We start from the raw sequence: 13,874 nt of genomic DNA, 5'->3' as shown, positions 1-13,874 counted from the left end.
CACACACACACACACACACACACACACACACCCCAGTATGTAGTAGTCAAGTCACTCCATCCACACACACACACACACACACACACCCCAGTATGTAGTAGTCAAGTCACTCCATCCACCAACACCTGGCCATCCAGAAATCATGCATTGGTCTCCGCCCCACTTCTCTCTCTCTCTCTCTCTCTCTCTCTCTCTTTCTCTGTCTCTCTCTCTCTCTCTCTGTCTCTCTCTCTCTCTCTCTCTCTCTCTCTCTCTCTCTCTCCCTCGTGCACGTTCCTCCCCTCAGCCAGCCCATCCAGTCAGTGAGGAGGCAGTGTATCTAAACTTGTCGTTTGTTGTGCAGGTGATTTCTGAGGAAGGGGTCAGCTTTAAGGTCAGTCTCCTCCTCTCCCACCTGTATCTCCTCTCTCTCTCTGTCTCTCTCTCTCTCTCTCTCTCTCTCTCTCCCCGTCTCTCGCCGTCCCTCCCCCTCTCTGTGATGTCGTTGTGACTCCGTGGTGACTCTGTCTGTGATTATTATCTGTGCTCTGTTGTTGTTGAGCAGCGATGGTAGCCGCGCACTCGGCATAGTTGTGGTTGATAGCGGTGTTACGCTCCCCCCTCTCCCACCTCCCTCCTTACACGTTGTTCCAAGTCTGTAGACGCGCTTTAGTGCCCATCATGCTTCTCGTGCTTTTTATAGCTGCCTAGATGAGAACCGACCCTCGATAATGAACCGTACGACGAAGATGTTTCCCCACAAAATGCTGACCATGCGCTCCCCATCCAGCTATTACTCGGTGTAGCGCAGCAGCAGCTTCTCCAGAGCAAGTTTGACATTGCAGCGCAGACAGGAAACAGCCCCCTCTTGTGCAAATGCATAGTTGGTGCACCCTTTTAAGCTCTCTCTCATCTCCAAAGAGATTTCTTTTGTCCTACACTACTATACTAATCACTCATAATAATGGACAACATGTAAGAGTTGGTGAACCTCGAAATTTCAAACATTCATCATCGTCGTCTACTCTCCTCTCGTGCCGTCAGATCGTGGGGAATGGAAGTGAGCAGCAGCTGCAGAGGGAGCTAGAGGACGTCCTCATGGACCCGTCGGTGGCCGACGCCGGGCTGATGGACACGGCCGGCGGCGGCGGCGACCACGGCCTGCTCCCGTGCACGCCGGGCTCCGACCCCCTGAGCGCCACGTCTGCCCCGCCCAAGCTGGACATGGCGCTCCCCGTTCAGACGGCCCAGGAGAGCGAGCTGAACGAGAGGTCGTACCGCGGTAAGTAGAAAACATCTCACTTTCAGGGATGTTAACAATTAATCGATTATCGATTAATGATCGATTAAGAATTTAATCGATTAATCAACACTTTAACACCCTCCCCTGGTTCTCCTGCGTCGCAGCCGACGAGTCCTCGTCGGACGGCAGCCCCATCAGTCCCATCCCGGACGAGGACAGCGTGGTGTTCAGCCAGCTGACCTACCTGGGCTGCGCCTCGGTCAACGCCCCCCGCAGCGAGGTGGAGGCACTGCGCATGATGAGCATCCTCCGAGGGCAGTGCCAAGTCCCTCTGGACGTCACGCTGTCGGTGCCGGGCGTGTCGGAAGGCACCGTCAGGTACGAAGGGGGAGCGGGAAACGCTTGCCATTGGAGGAATTTGTGCACAAAAAAAAATAAAAAGTCCACATCGGTGATGTTTTTTTTCCAAACAGACTCCTGGACCCCAACTCCAACTCGGAGATCGCCAACTACCCAATCTACAAGATCCTGTTCTGTGTGCGCGGCCATGACGGCACGCCTGAGAGCGACTGCTTCGCCTTCACCGAGAGCCACTACAACGCCGAGATCTTCAGGATCCATGTGTTCCGATGCCAAATACGAGAAGCAGTGAGTAGCCGGACTTATCAGTATTTGCAGTTCCAATACCCCTAGAATTGCACTAAACCTCAATATCGCAACAAAAATCTCAGTCGCAGCAACCAATGTTGAAAAAACAAAACAAAACAGTAACAACAAGCTGTTGCTGCTGTTCTTGCAGTGACCTGCAGGAGGTGCAGAAGCTCCTTTTTTCACTCCGACTCCCACTGACATGCAAGGCACCGTTTGTCTCTGCATTCCAGCCGTGTCACAATGAGGGGTTTAGCATCAGCGCTGAGGCTCCCTCTGCTGCCCCCAAGGGGTCGTGTCAGAAGCTACACTACCAGTCAAAAGACTGGACACGTACTTCTGATTGAATGGTTTTTCTTTCATTTTAATGACTAGTTACATTATAAATTGTCACTGTCTGTACTATCTATGCTGTCTATAGGCAGACAGCGTTTCTGCCTATAGACAGTAGAGATTAGAACAAAACAAAAGCGTAGAAAGAGAATAGAGGAGCTTCTTGTGACTCGGGTTAAAGTCCTGAGTCCTCAGTGCTCGCTGACCTGATTTCTGCCCCCCGATGGAAGCTTCACTTCCTTCAGAGTCACTCAGAGAACCCCCCACCCACCCACACCAGACCACTTTATCTTACCCACAGCGCCCCACCGGTGTTCAGACTCCCAGATGTAACACACACACACACACACACACACACACACACACACACACACACACACACACACACACACACACACACTCAGAGTGGCCCGTGGTGCCACACTAATGCATCCACACACTGAAAGTAAATCCACTCCTTCACTTAGCAGGCGGATTTCTCTGTCCTCAGCTCGCTCCACGTGTCCTGCAACCCCCCCCCCCCCAGCAACAAACCAATGTAGCTCGCTGCCAGCCCCTCGCTGTGTGTGTGTGTGTGTGGTGTGTGTGTGAGACCGAGCGGGAAGCCAGTGTGTGATCCTGACTGCCCCTGTCACATGCCTCACATTAGGCCGGGATCCACTGTAAACATCTCTACCCAGCCACTAATCGACCGCTGGATGTGTTCATTTAGGCCTCCGCGAGTCGGCCGACGCTGTGTTTACCGATCGTTATCGCCGTGCAAACTTCCAGATGTCTGGAGCGGCGCACAAACGTTGCATCAGCTGTCTCCCTCGCTCCCTGCCATGAGTGACTGAGTGACCGGCTCGAATCGGTCCGATTGTGAAGAGCTCTGGAGGCGGCCACGGTTTGTGCAGACCATCTTTTTAGCCAAAAGTAATACTGATGATAATAAAATCAAAATTCCTGAATGTGCAGGTTGCTTTAAGTAATTCTATGTTTTTTTGTTTTTTTTTTGCATGCAACATGCTTCTCTGTGCACAACGGTTGATGTTGGAGTGGAAGTCTGAGCACCTCCTTCCTTTCCTTCAGCCTCCTTTGTGCCAGACCCCCTAGTCAGGCCCCCAGAGCGACGCCCTCACATTTACCAGTGTCCTGGTGCCAATGTTGAATGCAGAATCCTGCTGGGTCTTAACCCCCCTACTTACAAACCTGCCCCTGCAGTCCGGAGATGTTTGATTCCGACTGGTGCAGCTTCAATTAATTTTTTTTGCAATGCATTGATTTTTTTTCTTTCTTCCTGTGCCCCCCCAAACAAAAATGTAATCATATGTTTTGCGATAAGAAAATAAGACAGACACAGGTTTCCTCTACAGGCCTTTTGTGTGAATACTGTCATTTTTTCACTCTGCCTGGATCCAGGCGGGGAAAAACATCCACCCTTTGATTTCTTTTTTAGAACAAGCACAAAGAAGAAAAAAAAAATTAATTTAATTTTTGATTTTATGCCTTGAGTTATAAAAACAACTTTTTCGTCTATCCACCCTGTGAATGTGATTCCTCCGCTTCTGAATTGGACATTTGTTCGAACAACAATCAAACCTTCAACCAACAAAGCTGCGTTCAGCAGTTCAGAACTCGCGGGGAGACACATCCATATTTTAGATGTATTGAGGTGAAAAACTGGACATCTCAAAGGCAAGAACATCACGGAGTTCCCTTTGTTGAAGAGAAACGTCAATCACGATGTCTTGCCAGCGCGGTGATTGTCCATTATCCTGGCCGTCGCTCCAGCTGCTCGCGGAGAATAAAAACAGCAGTTTTTCAGTGTGTGGAAAAACCGCTTGGCCCGGACCCCAGCGCTGATCGGAAGAACACAGAACAATTCTGTTGTGTTATTGGCAATTTTATCAATGCGGGGGGTGAAGATGCGGGGGGTGGGTGGATGGGGGAGTGCTGCACTTCCATCCAGTCCCCATTGTTTCTAAATTAGCCGACCCCCTGCCATGCCTCCACATCCTCTGGCGCCCACAATAAAAAAATAAATAAATCGAGGATAACAACAGTTTCCTCTCACCGCCACCAGGCTGAGATGATCCAAAACCACTGTGCTGCCTGTTCAGGATGCACTGTTCATTATCACAAACACACAATCGGCCTGAACGCAACGCTCACCACCGGCGGTGATGAGTGGAAAAAGTATGTTCTGTCAATACGAAAAAAACGTTTGCGCTTGTTTTTTTTTCCGCACTTGGCCGGCCGGGTGGCTGGTGGCCCCCCCCACCACCCAGAACAGCCTCCTTCTCCTTCTCCTTCTCCTCCTCCTCCTCTTCCCCATGCAGCTGGCCCGCCGCGATTGGCCGCCTCGCAGCGCAGCACGTAACGATAACCCCGTCGCTCGGGCTAACCGGAATCAGAGTGTTGATTAAAACTCAAAATGGTTAATAGGTGTGCGGCGTCGGCGCCCTCCGCTGGACTAATGGGTCATTAGGTTTCTGCCCCCCCGCCGCCGCCTTCACACAGCGACAGTTACAGAGTTCTGTGCGGTGGGGGTTCGATCGGGCTCCTGCTCGATACGCGGGACTCGGCCATTACTTCCCGCGTTCTCCTCAAAAACTCTCCGTCTTGTTGCCGAGTGAGAAGGTTCGAGCCGCTGTGCAGCTCGCAAGGAACCGCCGCGTTTGCCCTCAGATTGTGTCTCTCTCCCTCAGTCGGATGATCTTTATTAAATTTCTGCCCGATGGAACCACTCGGCTGTGTCCATACAACTCTTATGAGCTTTGGTACCTCCTGCGTCCGGTTACACAAGTTCTCCTCTCTACACCGTCTGCGTCTGCTGCTGCTTTTCTGCGAATTGATTTTATTTCAAGTCTCTATTTTAGTTTCATCACCTCCTGGAAGTAGCGGCGCCGAAGCACATGATTGTTACGTCTTCATGTGTTTTATTTATATCAAATATGGCACTTAAAGACCTCTTTAGCATTATTATGTAAGTCTTTATGGCTGATTTTTTTTATTACACATACATTACCAGTCAAAACCTTCTCATACATTTTTTTTTAACTCTTTACATGGCTGCTTTTGTGCTTGCAGGTGAGCAGGATACTGTACAGCTTCGCCACGGCGTTCCGCCGCTCGGCCAAGAAGGCGGCGGCGGCGCTGTCGTCGCAGCAGCCGGCTCCCCTGACGCCCGACAGCGACCTGTTCACCTTCACCGTCAGCCTGGAGATCAAGGAGGACGACGGCAAGGGCACCTTCAGGTAAGAGAGCCCACCAAAAAAAAAAAATCAACGACAGGTTGCTGAATGTGTCTGAAGAATTTCGGCTTTTTAGAAAAGTGCAAGCACAGCGTTTGCTTTCAAACGTTATACGGTTTTTGCCACTCGCAGTTTTTTTTTCCCTTTTTACAAAACTGAACACCATTGGGGCTCGAGCCTTCAGCCACTCTGCCCCTCACCTCTGGAACTCTCTCCCGTCTGACGTCAGAAACATTGAATCCATCTCCATCCTCAAAAACCACATCAGAACCTCTTTATGCAGGCATAAACCTGACTCCCTCCAGTTATTGCTGCTGCAAACTGTTGTATTCTTTCATTCTCCTCTTCTAAAAATGTGACTACAGCGACCTTGAGTGCCTTGAAAGGCACCTTATAAATAAATAAATGAATGAATAAATAAATGGAAAACTGCATAGGTCGACCAGTGTTGAATAAGTCTAGTGCATTTTTTTTTAATCATCTGAACTGAAACAAAGACATTGTTTCGGGGGGGGGGGGAGAAGCTGGTGACGGAGGAACCCCATTCAGCGGTTATAAGAGGGGATGAAAGGAGCGCTTGGTGTGGTAACACGCGCTCGCAGCACCGTCAGGAAGACAGTGGGGCCGCTTGTTAGGGACGCCGTAGCCTTGGCAAGGCCCCCTGAAACATCTGATCCGCAGGTCGGTTTCATAATCTCCCAGCTGACGGAAAAATTCTGAAAACTGTGAAACAAGCCAAAGGGGAAAAAAAAAAAAAAAGGAAGGGAAAAAAGGGAACAAAGATTAACAGACGGAAAAAGTGGGACTGAGGAGCCGTTGATGTCTGACGGTAAACTCCTGGGCCGATCGAGCTGTTCCTCCTCTTCTCACACTGCAGACGGGGAGAACAGAGGAGCTCCTGTTTTTGACTGCGCCCACTCGTTTTGTGTCTCATTTGCCACCAAAGGAAACAAAAAACAAGGTTATTTTTAGTGCTGCGCGTGTTTCCTCCTCCTCATCAGCAGCTCCGGTGGAGATTATTTATAGTTTTCTGATTCGGAAGCAAACTACCCCTGACCTGGGGAGCATGATTAAGACGGTGGAGGGTGGGCGGAGGGAGGAGGATGCTGTGCGTCTTCTTCTTCTTCTTCTTCTGACTTGTCTGGCCTATTTCTGTCCATCAGGGCCCTTTTCGGCATCTCGGCGTGTTTGCTCTAGATTTCAAACAGATTAATGGGTTTTTATGTTTGCTGGAGAGTGGCTGCACTTAAGGGTTTCCTCCTCCTTTCCTCTGGAATTTGTGTTGATTGGTGTTCCTGTCTCAGGACTCTGGCCTCCAGGAGCGGGAAGCGCAGGCGTGATTTTATGATGACCGATGGGGTCTGCCAAGTGCAGGCGAAAAAAAACTAAAAAACAAGCAGAAAAAATTGCAACAATCTTGGCAATTTAAACAACTTTTGTCGAGACAAAAAAAATATATCTCTGTCTCACGTGTTTGAGCTTCTTTGTTTTTTTGTTTATTTTTCACAGTGCTGTTGCCAAAGACAAGGACAAGCAGAGCTTCAAGCTGCGAGCTGGGATGGACAAGAAAATTGTCATCTATGTGCAGCAGACATCCAACAAGGAGCTGGCCATTGAGAGGTGGAGGAAACCACACACACACACACACACACACACACACACACACACACACAATATGATGTGGTCGGTTTTTATCTCACAATAAAAAAAATTCTCTGTGTAACTCATTAAGAGTGACAATGCTGCGTTTGTCCCTTTGTGATGTCACAAAGTGCACTGTTACTTCTCTCAAACACAGGGCTAAATATTAGGGCTGCAACAATTAAATGATGATGAAAGCAACCTCATGCTAAATGTAAGAAAAATGTAATAATTATCCAATTAGTCGATTAATAGTTTCAATAGTCATTGGCTTGTCGACTGTTAAAATAGTCGTTAGTTGCAGCCCTACTAAATATACAGATTCTTGGACATCTCGAGAGGTTTCTGGCCAATTGAAATTGAGCAAGGCTGCTCTAAAAGCTCCTTTTTATTTTATTTTCCATGGCGATGATATTAAGCGCTAACTTGTCCGTGGAAACGCTCCATCACCTTTGTCACCGTCCATTCCTCGGACGGTTTGTTATTGTTCGATGAGCTGCGGGACGGAGAGCGTGGCTCTGGTCTGTGTTAGCGGGTCAGCGCAGGAAGCCGCTCGAGGGCGATGCGTGACGATGAGCCAGAGGTTTGACTTGGTGGGGAGATTTGTGGCTCCAAGTCTGTTTCCTGCTGCTCCTCTTTTCCTCTTCCTCTTCTTCTTCTTCCTCCCATTCCATTTACGTAACCCCACTCTGTCTTCACCTTTGTCTCTTTGTGCTCGTCTGGGCCTCCAGGTGCTTCGGCCTCCTGCTCAGCCCCGGGAAGAATGTGAAGAACAGTGACATGCACCTCCTGGACCTGGTGAGTCAGGCTTGGGTTGTCGTTTTTTTTCCTCCGTTCTCTTCTCTTGTGTTGGTCTCTTCCGGCCGCTTGCTCACTGGCTGACCGGGACTCCACTCGTGCCTCCTTTTCAGGAATCGATGGGAAAGAGCTCCGACGGGAAGTCTTACATCATCACGGGAAGCTGGAACCCCAACACGCCTCAGTTCCAGGCCGTCAATGAGGAAACGCCCAAAGGTGACGACAAAAATCCCCAAAAATCTGCTGCGAACTCTTAAAAAGACCTCAGATCCAGCTCCCAACAGTGGGGGGGGGGGGACTCGTGGTTAAAGTAAAGCACCACTGAAAACTGCCAGAACCCCATTTTGGATGAGTTTGCTGTGCTGTTTCTCGTTTTCGACTCAGTTTGAGCGCAGAATCAGGGCTCAAAATAATCAAAAAATCCTCCCCAAGATCACCACAATTTCCTGGACGTTTGAACTGAAAGATGTCTCCCTTTTCCTCCCCCGCCCCTGCTCTGTCAATCTTAATCTCCCAAAGACAAGTTCATGTACATGACGACGGCGGTGGACCTGGTCATCACCGAGGTGGAGGAGCCGGTTCGCTTCCTGCTGGAGACCAGAGTCCGAGTCTGCTCCCCCAACGACCGGCTCTTCTGGCCCTTCAGCAAGAGGAACCACACCGAGACCTTCTACCTGAAGCTGCGACAGGTGCCCTCATCTTCTCCCCTCCAGCTTTTTCTTTCTTTTTTCTCCTCCCTAAACCAGATGCTCAACCAGGAAACCTGCTTTTTTTGGTTCCCTGTCCTCCAGATGGAGCGTAAGGAGAGGAAGAGCCCCGCCTCGGACACGCTCTACGAAGTGGTGAGCCTGGAGAGTGAGACGGAGCGGGAGAGGCGGAAGACGACGGCCAGCCCGGGCAGCGTGACCTCCGGGGCGGGCACCATGGCCCCGTCGCCGCCAGAGGACGATGAAGAGGAAGGTGAGGACCACAGGCTGGCGCCAACAACTTCTCATTTAACCTGCATTGCATGCAGTTGCATGTTGACTTGTCTAAATCATATCATATGAAAAGGTGCTGATTCATTCTCCTTGGACTAAGGTTTTGCCTCATTCAAACGGCCCAAGTTTAAACCTTGTCCTCTTAAATGTTAAGTGTGTGATATTTGGAGATGTTGAAGAAGAAACAATTTTAGATTGCAGCGTCTTTCACTCTCCCTCCCCTTCCTGAGCTCACCGGCAAACTACGGTGGCCTGCGCACACAAACCTAGATATCTCGCATGCCCTCTTCTTCGTTGGTTTATTTGCAGAATTTATTTATTGGATGAATTAATTTTTTTCTCGCTCTGTTCAGATAACGACGAGCCGTTGCTCAGTGGCTCGGGCGACGTCTCCAAGGAGTGCGCCGAGAAGATCCTAGAGACCTGGGGGGACCTGCTGTCCAAGTGGTGAGGAGTCCTTCCCGTGTTCTTACCTCTGACGCACACGCACACGCACACGCACACGCACACACACACACACACACACACACACACACACACACACACACACACACACACACAAAAAGGAGGCAGACGAGCAGCTCGTTAAGAAGTCTTGTTGAAACACTTTGTGGTGTTTGTCGAACTAGATCCGAATGTCTTTGATTTTATTTATTTATTTTTTCTTATTTCCATGTTTGGGGTTTTTCCCCAATGTGCCAAAGCTTGACTGAAGCCTTAAGAAGCTTCATGTTTGGATAAAATCCATCACACTTGGTTTCAACAAAACAGAAAAGAAAAAAAGAATCCTGCGGAACTAAAGAGGAATCAGAAGACGAGTGTTTCGCACTTATGTTAATACTGGTCTTTGTGTGAGGGCAGATTTTTTTTTCCCCCACTTCCCTTCTTTGTGTGTGCGTGTGTGTGTGTGTGTGTGTGTGTGTGCGCGTGTGTGCGTGTGTGTGTTGGCGCATTGTGGGATTGTAGAGGGACAGAAAGCCCTTTACAATCTGCAGTCCCTGAGGTTTAGACCTGGCTGTGCCACACACACACACACACACACACACACACACACACACACACACACACACACTCCCCTCTGAGTCTTAACAGAAAATGCCACATATTGCGTAACCTCCTTCATGGAACAAATAAACCAAACACACTGAGGGGAGAGGAGGGGGAGGGGAGAGCGAGGGATGAACTAGGAAAGGTGGGGCTGTGTGTGTGTGTGTGTGTGTGTGTGTGTGTGTGTGTGTGTGTGTGTGTGTGTGTGTGTGTGTGTGTGTGTGGTTGGGGGGGAATCATCAGGTCGGTACAGTCGTGCCTTCAGGTCCACCTCCTCTTCCTCCTCCTCCTCCTCACTTACTCAAACTTCGTCTCCACTCAGCTGCTGTGAGGTGACGGAAAAGACGGAAGCCGCCTAAAACACTGCTGTGTGAAACGAAAGAAGTGAAAACTTTGAAATTCCATAAGTAGCATAATTGTTTGAGCGGAAGGAGGCGGGAAGAATGGATTTATTGACACTTTGGAAAAGGAATGTGTATTTTCCATACAGAAATAGCCCTTTTGATATGATGAAATAGAGATTTATGGCTGACTTGGATTGATTGGGTCCCTTTTTTGAGGGGGCCAGGGCGGAACTTAATAATAACTGCTGCTCTGCTTCTAAATCATCCCTGGTGGAAACTCTGTAGACTGCAGGAAGGGAAGCAGAAACTTTGCAGGTTATGTGCATCGATAGGTTATTATAGTTGTATTATAACAGACCCGTTCATTTCAATAGTTTGTTTGCTTGGCGCGTCCGCCGTAAAAAAAATCTGTCACTTCCCGGTATGCCTCTGAAAATCCCTTGATGCGTCAGAACTTATCAGCCAATGAAAACGAGCTGAGACGGAGCGTGCGACCTGACATGATGTCACCCTGGGAATTCAGTCTTTTCTGGGGATTTTCTGGCCTTTAGACGGTAAACAAGTAAGGTTAAAAGTCCATGACTTAATAAAATGCAATAGAAAGACTTATTATGAACCGCGTTTACAGGACTTTGATTTATTTATTTTTAACTAAGTCTGTGGTTGGCGGGAATGCTTTTTGGGGCGCGTGGGATTTTGGGCTGTGGTACCTCGAGTGACCACTGGGTGGAAAAATTGCTGTGCCGCCATATTGGCAATCCGGCATCCAGCTGTTGTCACTACGGAAGAGGATTAGGGCCACAAGAACAAAAAAAAAAATTAAGATATATATATTTTTAATTAATTCAAGTTTCCAATTTGAGAATAAAGTTGAAATTTCGAGATTGAAGTCAAAATTTTTGAGAACCGAGTTCATGTAAAAAAAGACGAAATTTCGTGAATAAAATCACAATTTTGCAATTAATGTCAACGTGAAGTACGTCTAAATGTTGAGGATATAGTCGAAAGGCTCTTTGTGCGAGTCTAGTGGAGTACTTCCGTTTTGACCAGTTTCCTGATTACTGTGGTCAGCTTTATTCACGAAATTTCGACTTAAATTCTTTCTGATTCTTAAAAATATTTTTTTTATGGCGACTTTTTTCACAAAATTTTGACTTCACGAAATTTCGTCTTTTTTTTACGTTGACTTTATTCACGGAATTTTGTCTTCTTCGCATGGACCTTTTTCACAAAATTTTGACCTTATTCTCGAAATTTCAACTTAAAGCTCAAAGTGAAAACTTAATCTTACTTATCACACATCCACGTCACACAAAATGTTTTGCGACAATGCGTCACGTCTTCTTTAGCTCCTTTATTGATTGATCTATTGATTTTTCGATTGATTGATTTTTACCTCTTCTCAGGCACATGAACCTGTCGGTGCGTCCCCGGCAGCTGCCGGCTCTGGTGCGCAGTGGCATCCCCGAAGCACTCCGTGGGGAGGTGTGGCAGCTCCTGGCCGGTTGCCATAACAACGACCACCAGGTGGAGGAGTACCGGACCCTCATCACCAAGGTGAGTTTTGCCACAAAAACGGGAAAAATAAGTCAAGAAAAATAAATATGGTCGGGCCGCCAGCGCCCCACTCCATCAAGCCGCTGCCGTTTTGAGGGTCATTAAGTTGCATTATTATGCAACGGTTTTATCTGTTTTTTCCTTTTTTTCCCCCCTTCCAAGTTTGCTCTCCTTTCATCAGATTCTGTTTTGTTTCTTTGCGCGCGTGTGTGTGTGTTGCCTTAATCTTGTCGTTGGCATCAGGAAGTGCACCTCCGGGGGCCACCGACGGGGCTCCTCGCCTCATAAGTTCCTCATGTGCTCGGAGCTTGTGACGGTAACTCAGCCTCCCCTTCAGGTCAAAACACCTTATGATTTCTCGCAAAAGGGCGTTTCTCACCGTGCAGCAAAACCGCTCTCGTTTCATAACAACCTGGACGTTCGTTCCAAAGGATGCTCCAAATTTTTATAAAATGTAATTTTTAAAAGCAGGCAGACATCGCGTTATGTGTGTTTTCAGGTATTCCTTCGTCATGATTCAGTATTTAAAACACAAATCTCCATGTAACAACACATATTAGCCCCGCTGCTATGACCTGATGCCGAGTTTGGAAGGTGTAACCAAAACAAAGGTGGTGTCAGAAGAAGGCCTGTCGGGTCGGGTCGGTGGTCACCAAGCTGGGAAAGGTATTGGTGCCCTTTGTGACATCACAAAAGAAAACTAAGAGTGTGTGTGTGTGTGTGTGTGTGTGTGTGTGTGTGTGTGTGTGTGTGTGTGTGTGTGTGTGTGTGTGTGCAATCGACGTTCTGAAAAGTGAAGCGGGCAGGAAGAGAAGAAGCAGAGGACGCTGATTTCTTGTCTGCGGGGGTTTCACAGGCAGGACAGAGGGGTTGTTTTTAGAACACACTGGTGAAAGGGAGTTTTTCCATTATTTGGGACGTTGTTGTGTCAACGCTGAATAAGACATTTGTTGGGAGTCAGGTCAGGTGGTTACATCACGATTGAGGATGTAGGGCGTCGCTCTGATGGCTCGTTTAGCTGAACGATGTTAAAACCGGGGTTTATTCTGACCCTGAATGCAGCGATTGGCGGCCTCACTAGCTGCGTTTCCATGACCCCTAGAATTGAGCAAAACGTAAATATCGCAATAAAAAACTGGTCATGGAAACACCTAAACTTTGAAAAACCTCTCAAATATGGCTAAAAGGTTTTGACGCTCTCATGAGGTGGTTTTTTTCAGACGTATCCATATAGAGGTGTATCGCAAAAGTGGAAACACTTTATCGCATTCACATCGTCAGCAGACGCGACGTACGGGGTCACGTGACCAGTTGACTTCAACTGAAAATGGCGTGTTATGTTTGGACCGAGGAGGAGACGGAATATTTTTCACGAGTAATCAAAGAGAAAAATATAAAAAACATTTTTAGACAGCAAACAAACCTAAACAAACAAAAACCAACGTAATTCTCGTAGATCTTGCAGGACGAGATTTCACATGGGATCGCCGACCGGAATCTCAGTTTGCACCGTGTGCTGATGTTCTCCGCCAATGGCTTCAAGGCGGGATGGTCCCATGTCTCGGAATTTTGCCGCGACACTGCGAGGCAACGTGACAAAAAGCGTGAAATCCAGCGTGAAAATTGCAATTATGGTCAAACTGCTGTCGGGCCGTCAATGAAGGGAAGTCCCTGTGATTCGCTTCATTTTAAGATGTTGAGTCATAAAGGTTTGATTGGAACAGAAATAAGTGGTGCAGCCCCAGTTTCATGCATATTTGCACTTTTTTTTTTTTTTTTTTTTAAATTCTATCCCTTTCGCCACAGTTGCAGTGCAGACGCCAGGTTGCACAACCAGGAGAAAGCAGAGTTCTGAGCAGTTACGCAGCATTACATCAGCCTGACAGAAATAGGCTCAGAGGAAAGAATACCACTGCCTTATAAATCAGATGAATTAAAAGCTCTTTATTTAATCAGGCACTCCGTTGGAGCCAAACGTACATTGTGAAGAATCATCCGAGTGCTGGAACGTTTCCACCTGCACTCGCAGACTCGCTCGCGCGGGTGGCCGTTCGGACCCGTTTTTCTT

The 13,874-nt window shown here is 48.1% G+C and overlaps 1 protein-coding gene and 1 long non-coding RNA gene across 4 annotated transcripts in view; both read left to right on the top strand.

Annotated features, from left to right (window-relative positions):
• Window positions 1-13,874, top strand: part of rabgap1 (RAB GTPase activating protein 1) — a 51,066-nt gene that overhangs the window by 8,707 nt on the left and 28,485 nt on the right. For 2 of the 3 annotated variants that reach the window (XM_076044841.1, XM_076044842.1), the window contains 11 exons: window positions 1,024-1,261; window positions 1,387-1,600; window positions 1,696-1,870; window positions 5,276-5,442; window positions 6,949-7,059; window positions 7,812-7,878; window positions 7,992-8,094; window positions 8,398-8,567; window positions 8,670-8,838; window positions 9,212-9,305; window positions 11,656-11,806. In XM_076044841.1, the coding sequence (XP_075900956.1) occupies window positions 1,024-1,261; window positions 1,387-1,600; window positions 1,696-1,870; window positions 5,276-5,442; window positions 6,949-7,059; window positions 7,812-7,878; window positions 7,992-8,094; window positions 8,398-8,567; window positions 8,670-8,838; window positions 9,212-9,305; window positions 11,656-11,806 (1,659 nt within the window). Of the gene's footprint in view, window positions 1-343; window positions 374-1,023; window positions 1,262-1,386; window positions 1,601-1,695; window positions 1,871-5,275; window positions 5,443-6,948; window positions 7,060-7,811; window positions 7,879-7,991; window positions 8,095-8,397; window positions 8,568-8,669; window positions 8,839-9,211; window positions 9,306-11,655; window positions 11,807-13,874 lie in introns of all 3 variants that reach the window. The other variant, XM_076044840.1, reaches the window with a different exon arrangement.
• LOC142900517 (uncharacterized) lies at window positions 11,813-13,584 on the top strand. Its single transcript, XR_012928901.1, has 3 exons — window positions 11,813-12,122; window positions 12,306-12,725; window positions 12,773-13,584. It is a non-coding gene; the product is annotated as an uncharacterized LOC142900517 (long non-coding RNA).

The sequence above is a fragment of the Nelusetta ayraudi genome, unplaced genomic scaffold (assembly GCF_046127955.1).
Source record: "Nelusetta ayraudi isolate G7.1 ecotype Tasmania unplaced genomic scaffold, CSIRO-AGI_Nayr_v1 ptg000083l, whole genome shotgun sequence".
Lineage (NCBI taxonomy): Eukaryota > Metazoa > Chordata > Actinopteri > Tetraodontiformes > Monacanthidae > Nelusetta > Nelusetta ayraudi.
Note: the sequence above shows the minus strand (reverse complement) of the source record. Positions and strands in the feature narration are given on the sequence as shown.